The sequence below is a fragment of the Cygnus olor genome, chromosome 25, assembly GCF_009769625.2.
Source record: "Cygnus olor isolate bCygOlo1 chromosome 25, bCygOlo1.pri.v2, whole genome shotgun sequence".
Lineage (NCBI taxonomy): Eukaryota > Metazoa > Chordata > Aves > Anseriformes > Anatidae > Cygnus > Cygnus olor.
The window spans coordinates 569,218-588,610 of record NC_049193.1 but is presented as its reverse complement, the minus strand read 5'-3'; the positions used below and the strand labels follow the sequence as shown (position 1 = coordinate 588,610).

General features: G+C 65.7%; 2 protein-coding genes and 1 long non-coding RNA gene across 10 annotated transcripts; 2 read left to right on the top strand and 1 right to left on the bottom strand.

Moving 5' to 3' along the window:
- The first annotated feature begins 233 nt into the window (after positions 1-233).
- LOC121059885 lies at positions 234-3,447 on the top strand. Its single transcript, XR_005814681.1, has 2 exons — positions 234-2,152; positions 2,246-3,447. It is a non-coding gene; the product is annotated as an uncharacterized LOC121059885 (long non-coding RNA).
- Positions 2,477-11,410, bottom strand: CBX1 (chromobox 1). Of its 5 annotated transcripts, none has more exons than XM_040537073.1 (5): positions 9,280-9,962; positions 6,180-6,355; positions 5,500-5,677; positions 4,699-4,793; positions 2,477-4,047 (listed from the first exon to the last, which is right to left on the bottom strand). In XM_040537073.1, exons 2-5 carry the CDS (start codon positions 6,317-6,319, stop codon positions 3,903-3,905), a joined length of 558 nt encoding a protein of 185 aa, XP_040393007.1. In that variant the 5' UTR covers positions 6,320-6,355; positions 9,280-9,962; the 3' UTR covers positions 2,477-3,902. The 5 variants fall into 5 exon arrangements, with proteins under 5 accessions (XP_040393007.1, XP_040393006.1, XP_040393009.1 ...); XM_040537072.1 differs by lacking the exon at positions 9,280-9,962 and adding an exon at positions 11,255-11,410 and having other exon boundaries at positions 3,463-4,047; XM_040537075.1 differs by lacking the exon at positions 9,280-9,962 and adding an exon at positions 11,255-11,369 and having other exon boundaries at positions 3,463-4,047; positions 6,180-6,352.
- A 274-nt stretch (positions 11,411-11,684) lies between these two features.
- On the top strand, positions 11,685-17,485 carry SNX11 (sorting nexin 11). Of its 4 annotated transcripts, none has more exons than XM_040537068.1 (7): positions 11,685-11,788; positions 13,386-13,434; positions 13,739-13,825; positions 14,167-14,267; positions 14,511-14,609; positions 14,795-15,007; positions 16,362-17,485. In XM_040537068.1, exons 2-7 carry the CDS (start codon positions 13,414-13,416, stop codon positions 16,501-16,503), a joined length of 663 nt encoding a protein of 220 aa, XP_040393002.1. In that variant the 5' UTR covers positions 11,685-11,788; positions 13,386-13,413; the 3' UTR covers positions 16,504-17,485. The 4 variants fall into 4 exon arrangements, with proteins under 4 accessions (XP_040393002.1, XP_040393005.1, XP_040393003.1 ...); XM_040537071.1 differs by lacking the exon at positions 11,685-11,788 and adding an exon at positions 12,205-12,405; XM_040537069.1 differs by lacking the exon at positions 11,685-11,788 and adding an exon at positions 12,206-12,409.
- The last annotated feature ends 1,908 nt before the right edge of the window (positions 17,486-19,393 follow it).

Below are 19,393 nucleotides of genomic sequence, written 5' to 3'. Positions count from 1 at the left end.
CCGAGGTTTGCCCCGGCTCGGGGGCGCTCAGCTGGGGCCCCCCAGGCCCACGCCTGCCCCGGCCCCCTCCGGGTACGGCCCCGGGAGCCCCCAGCTCCGTGTTTGTTTCCCTGCTGGGTGAGGGTCCTGCGTGGGGCAGGCCCTGGCTGGAGGGGCCACAGCATGGGCTGGGGGTGGCTGCTGGCCCAAGCCCCCCCCCCAAGGGGCTGGGCTGGTGGGGAAGCCCTCAGGCCTCCTGCTGTGGGGCTCTCAGAGCAGTTTGCACCCAGAGCCGTGGTTTAGAAGTTCCAGCCACCCTCCTCCAAGGCCTCGGCACCCCCACCTCGCTGGCGGCAGGCACTGCATTTCCCTCACCTGGCCTCTAGTAGGGGGCCATCATGAGGTGGAGCTGCTCCTGCAGCTCTGAATTAGTCCTAGCCATGCAGAGCCCACCCTGAACGCCAGGACGCTTGGCAACAAGGCCCTCGGGGGGCACCAAAGCCGTGCCCCCCCCCCCCCCCCCAGGCCCGCACACAGCCAGCTGCCCGCAGGACCCACACGGCGCTGCTTGGCTCCCCTCCGGGGCGGGAAGGCCGGCCTTCCACCGAGGCTTTCTTGGGGCAAACGCGGTTCCCCAGGGACTGAACCTCCCCTGCAGCACTGGCAGTTCCCTGCCTCCATTCCACGGAGCAGTTTGCCTGCTGCTGCCGGGAGCTGGGCGCTGAGCCCAGGCCAGCTCCACACAAGCTAACAGCTCAGCCAAGGGGAACGCAAAGCATTAAAATACACGCTCTGAGGTGGTTCCAGTCTCTTCCCGGGCCCTAGGGGATTTATTTCAGCTATTACTTCAGGGCCTGTTTTAGAACTTAGTATCGGCTTGCAAAGAAAACCAAAAAAAAACCCAGAGGATTTCCCCCGCCCTAGTGGCGCTCAGGGAAGGGTCCAGCCCTCCGAGACGGGGTCAGCCGCCCAGGAGCGGGGCTCCCTGCCTGGACCCCGACCCCAGCCTTTGGGGGCAGCAACGAGGGGCTGGCCGGACGCGCACTTGAGCAGCTCGCCGGCAGCACTGCCCCTTCCCCGGCGTGCCCTGCGCTGTCAGAGGCGCAGGCTGCCTGCCAGCCCCTAATCAGGTGAAGAGCAGACCTTTCATTTTCCGAGGCAGGAAGCACTTAGCCGCCAGCGGGGCCTCCTGCCTCTGATCTCGGCGAGCGCCCTGGATTTAACGAGCGTCCGGCCGCACGCGCCCCCAGCGCAGCCCCTGCGCAGGCAGCAGCAGGCCCGGCCCGCGTCTCCCCGCTCCAGCCCGTAGCGATGAGCCCGCTGCCGAGGGGGGGCAGACCCCGCACCCACCTCCCAGGCACAAATCACTCGCAGCGCTCAGCACCTTGCGGGACCGACTCCAGCTCCCCGGGCGGTGCCGCGTCCCTCTCGCCCCCTGCCCCAGCCAGAGCCAAGGAACTGAGGCCCAGCCCGGGACGGAGCCGCACGCAGCTTCCAGCTTCCTGCGGCCATCGATCGCCCCAGCGCCTCCCCAGGGAGCTGCAGCCCTCTTACGTTCAATTAAGTGGACGTTACTCCTTCCAACTCCAGTGATTAATACAGGTTTAATTGCTGCTGCTGCTGGCTGCTGGGGCAGGGAAGGCATTTCTCCGCACCGCTGGGTATGGGCCGTGCTGCTGTGAGGAGCCCGGGTTTCAATGGGCTGCATCGTTTCACAGCCCTAAGTGCTGGCAGGCGCTGGCAGAGCAGCCAACCACCACCCAAAACCTCACTGCTGCTCCCTGCTCCGTCCCACACCCTGCGAATTCTGGAACCTTCTGCGCCAGAAAGTACCGTCCTCCTCAGGACAGTTCTGACCCCTCGCTGTCTGTTACTGCCAGACGGACTGGGCAGAGGTGGGTGGGTTTGGGTGGGTCCATACACAAGAGCTTGTGGCCTTCCAGCAAGGCCAAACCAAGAGTTAAGTGCTGTCGTTGCCATCTTCAACCAGTCACCAGAATCATCGCCAGAGCTTTAAAAACCCGTCTTTAAGTGCAAAGTGCCAGAGTCTGCTCAACGTTCAGAGGAGAACTGAAGTAAAGGGCACTTACCCCGCACCGCAGGTGAGCCTGGTGCCGGAGCAGCTGCAGCGCACGCTTCCCATTCAAGCAGGATCTTGGAGCACATCGAACAGGTCCCAAATCTGAGCTGCTCTTCTTGCCTCCAGGAGCCTCCTTGACTCAGGCCTCTACACACTGAGCTCCTCCGCGACACTTCTCTTCTTCAGGTGGAAGTCACAGTGAATAAGAAGCTGCCGCCGGCTGCTCCGAAACTCCTGTTGCTGCCGACACCTAGATCAGAGCCAGCGGCTAACTTGGGCTGCATCAGAGCTAACCTTGTTCAGCACGAACCGCGACTGCAGGCTAACTTCCCTCTGTGACCTGCTCTACACCTCGTCACTGATCTCATGCACAAAGAGCTGGAGGAAGGAGCAAGGTAGAGAAGAAAAAAATCAGGATTATAAATCTAAAATTTTATTGAGACAAAAAACTGACAGAGCTTGGTATGAAGTTAAAATCCAAACACGTACTTTACATTTAAACAACGTTTCCACAGAAACCTAAACACATGCTTTTAAAAAAAGGTTTGTACAATGCAAGTCTAGATACATACCACCCTACAAGGAGGTGCCAGGAGTCTGGTGGGGCTCATGACTCCAGACATTAAATAGTTCAGGATTTGTAATAAATTGGATTAAAAAAAAAAAAACCCTCAGAAGATTCAGGGTAACTCATCTGGCACCAGCACCAACGTCTGGCTTCCTACAATCACTTGGTATGGGAGAATATGGAATTGATTTTCCTTGTGCTGCTGTTGATTTCCTCTCTCTCCCATACGATAAAACTGAAGGGATCCCCACGCTGCTGGCTGGACAGTCAAATTACGGTGAGAAAAGGAACAAGTAGTCAGAAGTCTCTCTCCCCCCGATTTTGAGAAATAGCACCTTGTAATGGAAAGAAGGGTAGAAAGGCTTTTAAGAGGTTAAAAATCCATTCCTACCCCGCACCCCACCCTCCCACATACAATGCATGTGTCAGTAACTGGCAGTTCTGCTTCAGGACAATACGAATCACAAGTTTGCATTTTCACAAGTCTCCCCTTCTCCCCCCTCCCCCCCCTAAAAACTGCTTTCAGGGCTTTGAGGACCTTGGCTCCAGAGATTTGGACATTCACAGTTTCAGTCTCATGTCAGTGTCCCTGTCTCCCTAGTTCTGTCATCAATACTGGGCTCTTTTTTTTCTTTTTTTTTTTTCTGTTTTTCTTTTTTTGAACTCAGGTTCTAAAAAAGATCTGGAAATGATCTGGAACATTGTCACCAGACCTCATCTCCCTCCCTCCCCAATTAAACAAGAGACCGATTACCCCACATCCCTCCCCCCCAGCCCCCCAAACCGATACACCAGTAAATAGCAAAAGGAAAAAAAAAAACTACACACATGCTACGCCGTAAAAATGCAGAGTTAACACTATTGGGAAGAAGGCTGTGGGTTGCTGAGATGGTCTTTGAAGAACAAGCAGTATCCGTCTGCACTCCCCTTCCCCAGCCCACCCATCACCAGTGACAGTCCTTCATGGAAGGGGCTTTGCCTCCTCTCCCATGAGCTGCGAAATGGACAGCCTGGAAACAAACATCCGCACCCCCCCGTATCCCCTGCCCTTCCCTCCCCCCCAGTGAGCCGGGCTGGTTTGAATCTGTACGCAGCATGAAGCTGCACAAAGCAGTTGAGCAGCTGCAGGGCACAGAAACCATACTGGTCTCTTCAAAGGGCATCTTCTCCAGCCATCTCTACGCTCCCGACCGAGCAGAGCTGCGTTCTCTCCCTCTTGCTCAAACCCACAGTTCAGATCTTTATACAAAGGCTGGCCAGAGCGGGTGCCAGGGGTTAGTTCTTGTCCTCTTTCTTGTCATCGTCCTCTGAGGGGTAGGAATGCCATGTCAACCTCTCCTCATAGAACGAGATCACCACCTGGGGGCACTTGATGTTGGCTTCCTTGGCAGGGACCAGGTCGGCCTCGTCAGAGTTCTTCCTACAGGCCAGAGCAGAGGTGCAAGTTAGGGGGCTGCCGAGGAGAGGCGGCAGAAGTGGAGACCGGAGAAAATCAAGAAGCAGCTGGAAAACAGAGCAGTCCCCAGGCCGCCCGGGGGATCCAGGCAAGCCCTTCCCGAGAGGCTCTGGAGCTGGGAGAAGCAGCACTGAGCCCGGGCTCTGGGTCGTCAGGCACAGCGACAGCAGCCCGATCGAAGCCGCAGCCCTGCCCCAGCCGCTCTGTGCTTCTGAGGCAGTGCAGGAGCCGGCGGCTCCCGCGCCTCCGCCTGGCTGCTTTGGCTCCCACCTGCGCCAGCGACAAGCCCTGCTCCACTACGGCCGACGGGGACGCGGTCGTCGTCACAGCTCTCCTGGGGCGCAGCCTTCCAAGCTGCGGCCCGCACCACGACACCATGCCCCTCTCTCGCCCCAAGCTCGCGCCTGCTGCGGGGGACATCTTAAGAGCCACGCAACCCCAAGGGCCCTACCTGCTCGTTTCACATCCACGTTAGCCTCAGCGCAGAGGGTCACCTCAGGCAGCAGCGCCATCGCAAGAGATCTCATGCCAGGTAGCAGGGACTCCCCAGGCGCAGGTCCTTCCCTCTCTGGCACAGAATAAGTGAAGAAATGACAGACACCAAGACACACTCACCACTTCATCAGGAACATGAGCTCCCCGCTGGAATCCGTGGCACCGATGATCCGTTCCGGCTCAAAGCCCCGGGCAAAGCCTCGCGGTTTCTCCGACTGCAAGAGACAAGTTCCCACTTGTAGCATCGAAGGGCGACAGTCGCAGCCCTGCTTCCAGTCACCGGGACGCGCTGCAGGCCGCTCACAAAGGCTCTGCGCATCAGATGCTCGGGCCGCATGGACTAAGGGCAGCAGGGCACCGAGACGACAACTCGGGTGCAAGCCCACTGCGCTCAGGTGAGCTGCCCCAGGACCGCGTGCCCTGCTCGCGCTGCAAAGATCGGATTTCCCAGGCCTGGCCACAAAAACTGAGGCTGGCCAAGATTCAGCAGCTCCTGGGGTGCAAACCAGGCTGCACAGCCCTTGTCCCAAGCAGCTATGAGCACCCTGCGAGGCTCTGCCTCACCTTGTTCCCTCCCTTGAAGGGGCAACGGGCAACCCCTGCCTCCCGTTTCATCCCTTGTGCAGATATTCACGAGCAGCTGTGGCTCCACGCTTCTTTGGTTCAAGAATTGGCCTCTCAATTCAGTGCCAGGAGTAGCTCTGGGTTCTCCCAGAGGCCTGGCCTAGAGAACAGCTCACGCCTCCCCTGAAAGCTACAGCTTTTCAAAAGCGCTTTGGCTGTGCCTCGCGGAACTGGAACAGTCTCCCCTCTGTGCAAAACAGTTTGACTGAGGTTCCAGAGCGTGGCTACTCCAACTGCTGGACACCCCGCCAAGTGCAGAGCTGGGGAGCTGAGCACAGACACCCCACCCTGTCTCACCTCCTCCTTCTTCTTCTTTGGTTTGCTCTCTTCCCCTTTATCCTCCGTGTCAGACTCTGCTTTGCGTTTGCTTCCCTCAGACTTCTCGCTCTCATGTGCGGTTTTCTGGGACTGAAGGAACTCTGCGATGAGGTCTGGGCAGTCGAGGTTCTCCTCTGGCTCCCATGTGTTATCCTCACTGCAACCAAAGCCAACAGCTTAGATTTACACACAGGGACCACATACGCAAAGTCCCGGACAGCAGGGCGAGCAGAAATGCTGAGAGAAGCAGCAGGACGATGGTGTCCTCGCCCCACGAAACAGGCGAGGGCAGGGACGCCAGAGACCAGGGCGGTTATTTCCCTTCTCAGGAAAGAAAAGCCATCCGTTTTATCCAGCTGCCTGTTTCACACTCCATCAAAGGGGTGGAAGCCCCACCGGACCACCAGGGCACTGCACAGCCCGTGTGTGGGACTTTCACACCCAGGCTGGGCTCACAGTGCCCTTATTAGAACCCAAGACATTTAGCACCGTCTTTTTTTCTAATATATGTGTAATTACGACTGCTCTTGGCCTGGTAGCTCCATTTTACAGACAAGGAGGCACGGGGAGACGGAGCCAGCAGCTCGGAGAGGCTCTGGGAGCTGGCGGCAGAGATGCTCGCAGCGGAGCAGCCCAGCGCCCGCCCCGCAGCCACTTACTCGGAGAAGCCTTTCCACTTCAGCAGGTATTCCACTTTGCCCTTCACCACTCGCCGATCCAGGACCTTCTCCACCACATATTCCTCCTCCTCTTCCTCTAAGACCTCTTCCACTTTCTTCTTGTTCTGTTTTTTTCCCATTGTGCTGGCCAGTTTTTCAGCTTACGGGCGACGCTGCTGGAAGGGGAGAGAGGACGACACGTGTGTGTCAAGGGCGGGCTGGCCTTTGCCAGGGAGCAAACGCACTGGGTACAGAGGCAAAGCACAGCACCGAGCGCTGCTTTAGGGGAAAGAGGCACACACAAAGCAGGAAACGCGCGCAGTGAAGGGCCAGAACGGTCCTGCCCGGTGGAGACAAACGGGAAGCTCCAGCAGGAGCTGCTGCCTTTATGCGACGCCTTTTTGACACGCGGCTTTGGCCTTCCTGTGCCCCCTGCACCTTATTTCACCATCAGGAGCCTGCCTGGTTCTACCCATGCCCAGACGGGAGCCGTCCTCGTTTCCCACACACCGCTTCTCAAACCTCACCGCTCCCACGTGTTGCCCACCAGTCTCCAGAAACGACGCAGAATCTTTGCCAGCTGCCCCCCGCCCTGCCCGTCCTCTGCCGAGCCCCCGGCACCCCCAGCCTCTTCCCTCCCCGTCCCCACCTCACTGACCTTCCCTTCGGCTCAGCTCAGAAAAAACCTGCAAAGCTACACAGCAGCGGGAGGGAGAAAGCTCGCTGCTGACATTACTGAGAAGTTGTTAAACGGTTAATCCCCGTTAAACACAAGTCACAGTCCCTGGTCCTGAGCTCCCCTTGTTCTTTCCGTCGGTGGATCACGTACGTGCACGCGAGGAGATCCATCTAGCTCACCGACCCTAAAGACGATTTTTTTTCCTAACCTCCTTATCTTTGAGCTGTTTGAACAGCCGTGGACTCCCGCGTAAGCCCAGCGCTCCCCGGGAAGCAGCGGGGCTCGCAGGATGCGCTGACCCGGCCCGAGGCCGCCCGCCCCCAGCACGGCGGTGCCAGCAGCGCGCTGCAGCCGTGCCCTCGTGCCCGGGGGTCCCCAGGGGACAGCCCCACCGACAGCCCCCGGGGAGGCCCCGCTCGGCCCCGGGACGCTCCTCGGGCTCAGGAGAAGCACGGAGCCCCCCACCTGCAGCCTCATCGGCAGCTCCTGCTCCACGGAGGTTCGGGCCGGGCAGCAGCCCACGCAGGGCAAGGTGCACCGATTCTGACCGACCAGAGGGCCAGGAGGCTGCACAGATTTTGCAGATTGCTGCGCGAACCGGGGCTATTTTATAAGGCACAACAAAACCGCTGCGGATTTCCACCGGCCGAAGGAGATGCCGGAGTTGGGCAGGTCCCAGCTCTGGGGGCGCAGCCGGCTGAGCGCCCTCCTGCACGGGACGCTGCCGAGCCGCGCAGCTGCCGTCAGAGCCCCGCTCAAAGGAGGAGGCTTAGAAAGAAACGCCACGGAGCTCAGCGGATGAGCCACTGGCTCAGGCCACCCCAAGAGGCCGGGAGGGAGCGCGGCCGCGCCTGCACGCCCCAGACCACCCTGCCTGTGCTGCCACCCCGCAGGCAGGACCCCGGGGCAGCCACGGAGCGCGGGAAAGCCCAGGCGGGAGGCGGCGCTCGGCGCACCGCACGCCGGGCTCCCACGGTTGTATTTTGGGCCTCGCTATCGCGCTGCTTCCAACCCTGACCGGGCTGCAGATGGGGACAGGGAAGAGCTTGTTCTGCTGCTGCGGGCGCTGCGTAGCGGTTAGGGAGCTCCAGTGGCCACCAGAGGCGGGGATGGGACCCACCCTAGGCGCCGCGCGAGGCGCTGAGAAGCCCCCGGGCCCGCCCGCGCCAGGAGTGGCAGCAGGGACGTTCCCCAGCTGGGCGCTGCTGCTCCCGGGTCCTTTATTAAACAAACACCCACAGACGACGCCGAGCTCCCGGCGACGAAGTTTTCCGGCGCGGTCCCTCGGGGGAAAAGTAAAAGCTGCCGGCAGCCACCGAGACGGGGCCGCGCAGGGGCGCGCAGCGGAGGCTCTCCCCTCCCGAGGCCCCCACCGAGAGGCCGGGCGCAGGCGAGGCCGGGTGCGGCGGGGCCGACAACAATGCGGAGCCGCCGCCAGCGCCTAATCCCCAGGCCGGAGCCAGCGCTGCCGCAGGAAGCCGGGATCGTGTTTCACTCTGGAATTCCTCCGGCGGCTCCTTCCTCCCTCCGTCCTCCCCTTGCTCCGGGCCGAGGCCGAGGCGGCTCCCGGCAGCGCCGCCCAGGCGACGCGGCCCGGGGGGATGGCGGGGTGCCCTGTCCCAGCAGGGCTGCTTTTGGGGCGCCAGGCACCTTCCTGAGAACGCCCACGACCGGAGCCCGGCCGCGGTCAGCGGGGAGGCACCGGGGCCAGAGGCGGCGAGCGGGACAGGCAGGCACGGGAGGAGAGGAGAGGAGAGGGGCTCCGGAGCGGTGCAGGCACAAACCGCGCTGCGGAGCCACCGTTTATTGCGGGAAGGGCAGGGAAGACGCAGACGCAAGGGCAGGAGCCTTGGAGAAGTCCTGCCGGAGGGAGGCAGGGACAAACGCGCGGCTGCAGGGGGCCGCCCTCAGCGACCATGCGGCGAGCACACGGCGGCTCCAGGCCCGCTCTGCGCAGCACGGCCTGCTCCTGCTCCTGCTCCTGCTCCTGCTCCTGCCTCGCCGGGCCGCCACCGGGCGTGCTGCTGGCCCTGCTCCCGCAGCAGCCCCGGAGCCTGCGGCCAGGGGGGTGCCGGGGGGGGGTAAGGGCCGCAGCCCGCGGTGCCTGCCGCTCGCACGGTGCCTGCCGCTCGCGCGGCACAGGCTCCAGCTTTCGAGGCGGCAGCAGAGGCGAGCTGCGGCACAGCCTTTCGCTGCACTGCAGCCAGGAGTGCGACAAAGGGACTTCAGCCCCAGCGAGGCGAGGACTTCGCGCTGGCTTCACCCGCAAAGCACCCGAGCTGCGCCCTCGCCCCAGCCCAGGGGTGCCTTTGTGGAGCCGAGCTCTTGACAAGGATTTCAGCCTTCTGCCACCAGGAACCCCCAAACCCCCAACCCCCCCCACCTGAGTTATTAAAAACACGCCGCAGCCTCCCGGGGTACCGGCTGGCGTCTGTTCCTCGGAGAAAGCAGCAGAGCTCGGACAGTCCCCGGTGACTCGGGAAGGCAGCACGGGGAAGGCCGGCCGCAGGCGGGCTCCTGGCCCTGGAGCTCCTAAAGAACGTCTCGCGCTGGCACCGAGCTGCTCCACGGAGGTGCAGGACTGGGCCGTGCCCCTGCCTGGGCCGTCTGAACAGGGCGGACGGCTCCTCTTGGTTCCTGAGACCGCTCATGCCTAAAGAATTTGGGGGTGGGTCCCCGAGCCCAAAAGAGATCTTGCTAGCAGCGCGTTGTTTCCCATAATTCGGCTCCAGTTTTCTATACGTCGTGTATGGAAGAAGTTGGCTCGTACCGAAAAGTCCGATTTCTAGGCTCGGGATGGTCCTACCCTAAATCTTTCCGTTTTCATTTGCTGCTTCTTACCTAACGCTCAAGGCACAGCTGAAATCCTTCGTGAAGAGGAAAACAGAACAGGGAAGGATCAGAAGAATGACTTCTGGGTCCGCAGCTAAGAGGAAAAGGATCCAGGACACACCTAAGCCACTTGAAAAGAATTCAAACTCCAGTAAAGGGCCAGGAAGGAGGAGGCCCAGCACCAAGGTGCGCACAGCAGCCCGCTCCCCTGGGACGGGAGCAGCAGGCAGGGGAGCGAGAGGCAGAGCTGCCAGCACGTCCCTGCGGCACGGCAGCAAGGGGCACGCGCTGGGCTCCCGAGACCTCCTGGGGAACCGCATCCAGGTGGCAGCACGGCCACCGGCCCCGCTCCCGGCCCCGCAGCGCTGCTGCTGTGGAAGCCGGCGAGGCGCTGCCCAGCCCTCCCGGGCTGCCTCCCGCCGAGCTGCTCGGGGGGCGAGCACGGGGAAGGAGACCCGCGCGACAGCAGCGCGGAGACGCAGAGGTTCGGTCTGAGCACAGAGCAGCTCCGTGAGCCGCATCTTACAGGACTAAGAGTGCGGCTCAACTTTAATGAGTTTTAAACTTAAAACATTTCTTCCTCCTGCCTTCCTCAAACTTGGCGAGGATCACTCGTCTCTTTAAAGGCTTACGAGCATGCCAAGCTTACTCCACACACGCCAGGGAGAGGCGGCAGGCATCGTTCCTTTGAAGTGGGAAGCAGCACATTGAGCCTTTCACTCTCCAGAACCTGAGCGCAGCAGAAAACATTTCTGGGAAGTTCGAGTGAAAGCTCGAGCCTTTGAGCGGAGCCCAAGCTGACAAAAAGCCACAACCTTCAGGCTCAGCCACACCATCTCCAGTTAAATCGCAGCCCACCAGGGAACGCACCTCCGGGTCCCAGAGAAACACGCAGCAACAGGAACTGCTCGGAGAACCGAGGCACAAACCCTGTCCCGCAGACAGGGACCGGGGCGGGCGCGGGGAGCAGGCAGAGCCTCCGGGCTCCCTCAGACCAGACAGACGCTCGCGGGGGCAGGGCTTGCCTCCTTCCGCCCCCCTTCGCACGGGGCAGAAAACGTCGCCCCGGGTGCCGCGGGGCGCCCAGCCCCGGCCCGGCGCCCCCTTGCCCCGGGGGGGTGGCACCGGGCCGGGCCGCACAGCCCCGCACCCCGCGGGGGGTGCCCCGGGGGCCCTTCGCCCCGCGGGGCAGCGGCCGCCGGGCTCGGCCCCGCCCCGCCGGCACCGGGCGGTACCAGGGCCTCGGGGCCGACCCCAGCGCTGCCCCCGGCCCCCCCCGGCCCGGCCCCGCCCCGCCCCGACCCCCGCCCCCTGCCGCCAGCGAGCGCCCGGCGCTGCCGGGCGGCCGCCCCCCCCCGCCCCCCCTCCCGCCCGCAGCCCCGACCCTGCCCGGGCCCCGGCCCCCCCGGCCCCCCCGGCCCCGGCCCCCTCGGGGCACCTCGGGGCTCCCCCCCCGGCCCCGCCGCCCTCCCCCGGGGGGCCCCGCCCGGCCCCGGCCCCCCCGGCCCCGCCGCCCCCCCGGTGCTGCCCCCGCCCCCGGCCCGGCCCCCCCGCCCCCGCGCACCTCGCCCAGCGCCGCCGACGGCTCCGAGGAAGCGGCTGCGGGCGGCGGGGGGGGGCCGGGGGGGGCCGGGCCGGGGCCTGGCGCGCTCCGTCCGCCTCCGTCGAACAAAAGAGCCCGGCCAGCCCCAGTACCCGCCGCGCGCACCGCGCCTGCGCCGCGACCCGCGCCCGCCGCGGGGCACCCTGGGGGCTGCAGTCCCGCGCCGCCGGGCGGAGCGGGAGGAGCCGCCGCGCCGCGCCGCGGGGGACCACGGGAGTTGTAGTCCTCCGCCGCCACCGCCCGCGGTACCGCGGGCCTCTCTCCCCCGCTGCCGCGGCGCGGAGACGGGCGGCCGGCACCGGGCGGGGCGCGGCGGGGCCCCGTGGGGCGGCCGCCGGTGGTCGCCGGTGGCCGAAGGGTGCGGGCCGCGCCCCGCTGCCTGAGGCGCGGACTACAGCTCCCATCGCGCCCCGAGGCGGAAGGGGAAACGCTGCCCTCGCTATAAGGCCGCCGCGCCGCCGTGCGGCTTAAAGGGGCCGCGTCCTGCGCGAGGAGGTGAGGGGGGCGGGGGAGCGGCCCGGGGAACGCGGAGCGCGGCCCCGGAGCCCCGGGCGGGGACGTGGGGAGGGCCCGGCCCAGACCAGACCCAGACCCAGCCCCAGCCTCGGTCCCGGTCCCGGTCCCGGTCCCGGTCCCGGTCCCGGTCCCCCCCCGGGCTGTACCGGGGCGTTTGACGCTGTCCCGGGGCCGCCCCCGATCGGTTCCGGCTCCGTGAGGCTTTACCGGGGCTCGGCGGGGCTGCGGCCGGGGCCGCCCCCCCCCCCGGTGCCCCCAGCCCCGGGCTGTGGCCTTGTTGGGCGCCCCGCCCCCCCCCCAGCCCCTCCCGGGAGCAGGAGCCGGGCCCGGCCCAGCGGGGGCTGAGCTGCCCGGGGACAGCCCCGGCTGCTCGGAGCGGGCCCGGGTCCCTCGGGGCCTCCCGGGGCCTCCCGGGGTCCCGGGGCCCTCCCCCGCCGCCGCTTTGCGCTCCCCGCGCGCTCCGCATCGAAGCGGCCGGGCGAGGCCTCGCACAGCCCCCGCGGAGCCGGTTTCTGGGGCGGGGGTCGCGGCTGCCCCCGGCCCTGGTCCCGGCTGAAATCGGCTCCGTCTTGAGAGCAGCCTCGCTGCGCAGCCGGGCGGGTGGGTGCAGGCCGGGCTCCCAGCGCTGCGCGGCGCCTGGCAGCTCCCGGGGCCCGGAAGGCGAAGCGCCAGGGCCGGGAACGGGTGGAGGCTGCTTTGCCCCCCCCCCCCCGGCAGCCGCGTCCCTTGGGACCGGGGCTGTGACCGGCGGAGTGCTGAGCGGCTGGGTCACCCCAGGGGCTCCGAACCTTGCGAAACGATCCCGAGGTGAACCCAGGACGCGCCCGGTGTTCCGGCTCCCCCCAGGCGTTCCCCTGGCCCGCGCGGAGCGCCGTGCGCGGCGGGAGGGCCCTGCCTCGGAGGGCTGGGGGGGGCTGGACCGTGCCCCTCCTGGCCGGGGGCTGCCTCCTGTCTCCCCTTCCCCAAAGCGCTGGCACCGAGTCCGTGCTGCTGCTGCAGAGCAGGAATTACCGCAGGAGCGTGTCATGGTGCGGCGAGCGAGCTGGCGGCGTCCGGCGGGGCCGTGCTGAGGGCCGGGGCTGGCGTGACGCACGGGGAGGCCCAGCAGCAAAGCCAGCAGGGCTGCTGTGGGGCTGCTGCTGCGGGGGGCAGGTGGCACCGGGGGGTGCGGGGGACAGCGCGTGCCGCGGCTGTGACGGGGACATGAAATCGACCCGGAGGGGGAAATCGCGGAGCTGAGTTTGCTGCTGCTTCGGTTGGGTTGTGAAAGAGCCGGGGAGGAACGGAACGGAACGGCGTGCCTGCGTCGGGCGCTAACGGGGGGCGTGCTGAGGGGGCGGCCGGGAACCGGCCTCACCTCCGCAGGACAGCAGCAGCTCTCCTGTGGGCTGCCAGAGTTGCAGGCACCCCCGTTACTTCGTGGTGGCTGCGGGGAGAGCACCAGCTGTGCGTAGAGCCGGGGCTGGGGAGCTGCTGGCAGCGTGGGACGGAGGTGTGGGCTTCCTCGGGGCCCGCGGGAGGTCCTGAAGATGGAGTGCTTGGTCTCGCCTTACTAAATCCTTTGTCCCCTGTACAGATGTTTCCCTCTGGGCTCTGGCTCTAGGATGTTGGAGGGCCGAGAGGAGGTAAGAGTCCTTCTGACGTGGTTTTGTCTGCTCCTGGGCTGGAGTTGGGCAGCACGGGCGTGAGCAGTCTCGGGCTGAGCGCCGCGGCGAGGGGCGCTGAACGCCGGGCAGGGGCTGCAGGGCAGAGCCGAGGGGCAGCTGGTGCCGAGGGCGGTAGGGGCTGGGGGCTCCTGGGCTGCCAGCGCGGGCGTTGTGCTGCCGGGGGCAGGACAAGCACCGCGGGGGCACCGTGGCGGGGGGACACCCCCACGAGGGGGGCGATGCTGGTGCAGCCTCCCGGTGGTCAGGCAGCGTTGTGCCGCAGGAGCTGACCACGGTGCGCGTCCAAGACCCCCGCGTGCAGAACGAAGGCTCCTGGAACTCCTATGTGGATTATAAAATCTTCCTCCATGTAAGTTGTGACTGGTGGAGAGGGGTGGACTGCAGAGCTCGGTCGTGCCGGGCGGGAGGCTCGGGAGCGGAGCCGCCTGGCCACATCTGGCGGTGCTGAGTGGGGACGGAAGGAGCAGAGCCCTGGCTGCCCTGAGGGGGGCCCTCAGCCAGCCCTTCCCTGCCTCTGTGGCAGCCCCTTGTGGTCGGAGATCCGGCTTCTCATGTCTTCAGCGCTCCCCGAGGCCACTGGGGGGTTCTGTAGCCTCTGAGCTCAGGGTTTTGAGCAGCTGAGACCCTGCCCTGGCCTGCCTTGCTGCCCTCAGTCAGGATTATTCCGTGCTTTTGTTTCTGTTTTTGCAGACCAACAGCAAGGCCTTTACTGCCAAGACCTCATGTGTGCGGCGCCGGTACCGTGAGTTTGTGTGGCTGCGGCGGCAGCTCCAGAAGAATGCTGGCTTGGTGTAAGCCGTGAGCTCCCCGCTCTCCCCCACCTGCGGCCACTCGCCGCGGTTCCACGGCCCTGGGGATCCCCCAGGCTCTCTGAACAGATACGGATAGGAACAGCCGGGGGGGGCTTTCCCCAGACAGAGACACGGGACACCTGCAGCCCTGGCATCCAGCTGCTGCCCCCGCCGTGTCCCGTGTCTCCGTGCTCTGGCACTGCGGTGATCTGACCCTGAGCTGCTGCACCTTTCTTCCTGCAGGCCCGTCCCAGAGCTGCCTGGGAAATCCACCTTCTTTGTGGGCAGCACAGATGAATTTATCGAGAAGAGGAGACAGGGACTGCAGCAGTTCCTGGAAAAGTGAGTAAGGCTCTTGCACGCACCTCTGCGAGGGCTGGACAGGGGAGAGGAGGGCATGCTGCTGGTTGTGTGGCGGCGGTGGAGCCGTCGGGGTCACCCTGGCAGCGTGGGGCGTGCGAGCTGTCGGGCAGGCTCCGTGTGCTCCCCGAGGCCGGCCTCGCTCACTGTGTTCTCTCCTCGCGCAGGGTCGTGCAGAACGTGGTGCTGCTCTCCGACAGCCGGCTGCACCTCTTCCTGCAGAGCCAGCTCTCGGTGCCCGAGATAGAGGCGTGCGTGCAGGGCCAGGGCGCGCAGACGGTGACGGACGCCATCCTGCACTACGCCATGTCCAACTGCGGCTGGGCGCAGGAGGAGGAGAGCCGCCCCGCGCTGCTGCCGGGGGGGGACCTGCGCGGCAGGTAACGGGCAGGGAAAGGAGCGGCCGACCCGAGGGCACGCGGCGGGGCAGACCCCGGCTCCCCTGCGGTGCTTGGAGCTGCTTTGTGCTGGCCTGAGCAGACCTGGCGCCCGGCAGCGCTGCGAGGCAGCTGGGGACTTGCTGCCTGCACCTCCCCTCGCCTGCAGCTGCAGGGCCGGCTACAGCCCGGCTCAGAACGGTCGGCGCCCGTGCAGGGGTTTCACTGGTAGGAAACAGCCCCTGCTGTGACGTGAGAGAAGCTGCCAGGCTTTACAGAGACCCCTGAGTGTTTCTGAGCTGCCTGTCCCGTCCTTGCTGCAGTCGTGTAAGCTGAGCACGCGTTCCCCAGCCCGGCACGCCGAGCGGGCAGCGTTCCTGGCATGAGGGAGCAGGGCTGGCTGTCCCGGGCCGCCACCAGCATCTCCTGTAGTGCCCTCCGGGCTGCCCGCAGGGTGACCTGCTCTGGCCATGGCCGGGGCTTAGTGGAGAAGAGCTGAGTCTCCCAGAAGAACTTAAGCTGTGATCTACAAACGTCTTTGGATGCTTTCCTCCCCTAATCTCTGTGGTGAGGAGCCTCTGAGGCTTTCACAACACGGGCTTTCCGTGCGTTGTCTGGGTGCCTGCAGCGTGCCTAAGGAAGTTCTGCGATTCCCCATCAGCCGCAGAGCCCTGCCTGTGCGATGGGGATGAGTCAGGCACCTCCCCGGGGGGCTGCCCCCACGCAGCCAGGTGTTGGTGCTGTGCACGTGGGGGTCAGCTGCCCAGGAGAGGACAGGAGGGCATCCTCAGTTTGCCACCCCTGCGGGAGGCTGAACAGGCGCAGGCATTAATTACCTGCACGTCCGGGTCCCGCAGCAGTGCGGGTTCCCCGGCTGTGCTCGCTGGCAGCGTGCTGTGGTGGCAGAGGTGCTCTGGGTCCCTGTCCTCCTCGGATAAGATACCCGCCAAGCAGGAAGCTTTGTCTGGTTTCCTGCACCACCCAGCACCTGCGGTCCTTCAAACAGGAAGAGAGAGGGGTCTGGACTCCAGCATGAGACCCGTTTTTAAACAGAGCGCTTAGGGTTTAAGGAAGGGATTTGAGGGAGGTCAGCAGCCCAGGCTCGCGGGTGGGTGTGCGTGGCGTGGCTCCGTGCGGCCGCCAGCGCTTCCTGCCTCCCGCTAGCGGCAGCGTCCCCGCGCCTGCTCGGGGCTCCGGCGACGGGAGAGCGGCCGCCGCTGTGCCGGGGCAGCAGCGGGGAAGCAGCCCTTGCTGGGCAGGACGGGTCGCGCCGCGAGGCTGCGGGTGGCGTGGAGCCGCAGCCGGCGCCCTGCCCCTTCCCCAGGTCCCCGCGCTCTGACCTGTTCTCTCCTTTCAGCTGTGCCGGCCTGGGGGGCCCGCAGGGGCCCAGCTGCCTGGAGCCCCTCCCGCACTGGAGCGACTTTGGCATGGATGACAGCCACTTGGACAGCCCGGCTGAGCCGGCCGAGCCCTTGGGCGGAGCGCAGGAGCTGCAGTAAATGGCTCTAGCGACCTCGCCTGCCTTCCTCGGGACCTGCAGCCCTCGCTGGAGGAGGGACTGCCGGCTGAGCCGGAGGGGTGCTCGGGCTGGGACTGGGGCTGTACCGGGACCGCAGCCTCGTCCTGGCTCTGGGGGGTCTGGGGCTCCTGGGCTCTCTCTCCCTGCTGACTCTCAGCTGTCCTCGGTGTCCCAGGCAGCGCGTTCGTGTAGCTTTTCTCTTCAGAGAGGAGATCTAGTGATTAGTGAAACCTGTGTTTGTTGTTCCCACGGCCTTTGCTCTCTGAGCGGAGCAGCAGCAGGGCTCGCTCAGGTTGCGGTGGCAGCAGGGCCCGCTGTTCCTGGCAGGTGCCTGGCCCAGGGCAGGGTGAGACACGCTGGCTCACCTCTGTGATGTGCGGAGCCTCAGATGGGGAGGGGGAGCTGGCCGCTGCCCGGCACGTCTCCTCGGGTTCGTTCCCCTGTCCCCTCTGCATGGAGGCTGCGTTGCCCTGCTTACAGCTGCCCTGTGCAGCCCCTGGGGTGCTGGTCTCAGCAGCGCAGAGCCCACCCGCGGGCTGCGTCCCCTGCCCACACCTGGGGTCTCCCGGCAGCGTTTGGCCCCCGGGCTGCGCACGGCTGGGACAAACAGCGATGAGACCCCTGGGGGGCGAGGGGGGCAGTTTGTCTCCCCAAGGTGTTTGCGGGGCCGCCCCTTCCAGCTGGGATCCTGAAGGAGAGCAGAGCTCAGCGCACGGATTGCCAGGCACAGTGGGGAACACGGGAGTGACAAGGGGAAGGGACTGGGGGTCTCACAGGCAGGGCACAGTTTGCTTGGAGCAAAGCAGCGTGCAACAGCCTTGGAGTCGGTGTCTGGCGGCGCCTGGGCTCTGCTTACTCCTGCTGCTGCTCCCTGTGCTCTCCTGCACCTTTTCCTCTATCCTGAGCACTGGTGAAGGCAGAGCCGACGTGCTCTGACTTGAAATAAAATGAAGTAGAAGAGAGTTGCTGGTTGCTGGCAATGTCTGTCCTCGCCGCGTGGGTGGAGGGAGCCAAGCTAATTGTAGAGAGATGGCTTTAGGGAAAGGAGCTGCTGATGGCACCTCGCCTGCCGGGGGGCTGCTAAGCCAAGGGGCCTGACCCCGCCGGGGGCAGCTCAGCCCTGAGGAGAGGGGCGAGAGGGTCTCTGAGCCAGCAAAGGGGGAGCTGTGGGGTGGTGGCAGGGGACAGACGGGGGGAAGGGGCTCCACCATGCTTCTGGGGTGAGTTCTGTGGTGCTGGGCCTGGCTGGGGGGCTCTGCACCCACACAGGGGACAGGGCGCCTTGGGGAGGGGGAGGGAGGGCTGGAAACCCGTCGCGATGCAGCCGAAATGTCAGGAGAAGTTCATTGCAAAGGCTGCAGCTGCCGGCGCGCTGGAGCGCTGCTGCCATTGGCTGCCCTCCCTCATCCATATTCATGGCTATTCATGAGCGTGCGGCTCCAAATGGCGCAGCTGTGAGGCCAGCTGTGGCCACCGACCCTCTCCTACGCTCACGCGTGCCCTCGCCCACGCAGGGCCCTCGCCTGTGCGCAGCATCCTGCAGGCGCGGCTCCCTTGGCCAGGGCCGTATCCTGCCCTGGCTCCCTGCGGCCCTTGAACACGATTTGAAGCAGGAGCTCAGCCTGGCACCGCCGCCCTGCTCGGGGCACCCTTCGCTTGTGCTTTGCCAGGAGCCGGCCCCGGGGCTTCCCTCTGAGGGGGATCGGGGTTGGGGCAGCCGCTGGAGTCAGGGCTCGGTCCTGGCGCCGGGCTGGGGCCTCCTTGCAGGGCTGCAGGGTGCCCATCCTCCCCCCCCGGGGACGCAGCTGCTGCCCCAAAGCTGGCTGCGTTTCAGAGCCAGGCGGAAATTATTTTTAGCGGTGTTGATCAGCTTTGCAAAGCTGTCGGGAAAACAGTGACTCAGAGGCAGGGCGGGCCGTGCGGGGGGGAGCAGCCCGGGTTGCACTCGCAGGGAGCTGAGCAGCGCTGCCCCCACGCCAGGGCCGCTGGGAGCCCTGGGGGCAGGCGGGGGGGGGGGGGGCCCAGGCTGGCAGGAGCACGCAGGGCTCCTTCTCTGCAGAGCCCGGGGGCCGGGCCCCTCTGCCGTGCTCGAGGCTGGCTCAGCCCCCAGCCTGACGTGGGGTGGGTGCCGCTGCCCACGGGCAGCCTGCCAGGGTAAGGGCTGCACCGGGCACGGAGCCACAGCCCTGGCACCGGTACGGGGCAGGGGCTGCGGTGGGCACGTGGCACCCATCAAGGTAACCGTCCCTGCCCAGCACAGGGGAGGGCAGCTCGGCCCCCTCCCCGTGCCCCCGCAGCCTGGCTCGTCCCTCTCCGCCTCGCTGCCTGCCAGGAACAGCCTTGCCGCCTGGAAGCAGGCCAGGCTCTCCAGACAGCGCATCCTTGGCACCCCCCCCCCGGGAGGGCTGGCTCTCAAGTCTGTGCAAACAAACCACAGCACGTGCCCCCCCCCAGCACGACGAGCCACAGACTCCGGCTGTGCCCCAGGGTTGGGCTCTGGGAGCAGCCCCAAGCACCCTGCGCCCTCCCTGCCCTGCGCCCTCTCCCCAGGTATCCCGGGTGAGCCGGCAGAGCCAGGGCGGGATCAGGCCTCTGCAGCAGCTGGTGCAGAGCAGGGTGGACACCACGCTGCAGCAAAAGGAGCAAGCCGGGGCCTGCCACCAGCTCAGCAGCTCCCCAGGGAAGGGCTCTGCAGCCCTGGCTTTGGACGGCAGGAAGCTGAGGGAAGCTTTGCTGCGTGGGTGCCTCCTGGCCCTGGGGTGGGTGGAAGGCAGCCAGCCCTCGCCCCCAGCGCCCTGCCCTGGAGCTCCCCATGCAGGAGGCCGTGCTGCCTTTCCCAGCCGAGCCGAGCTCCGGGAGTCCCAAATCTG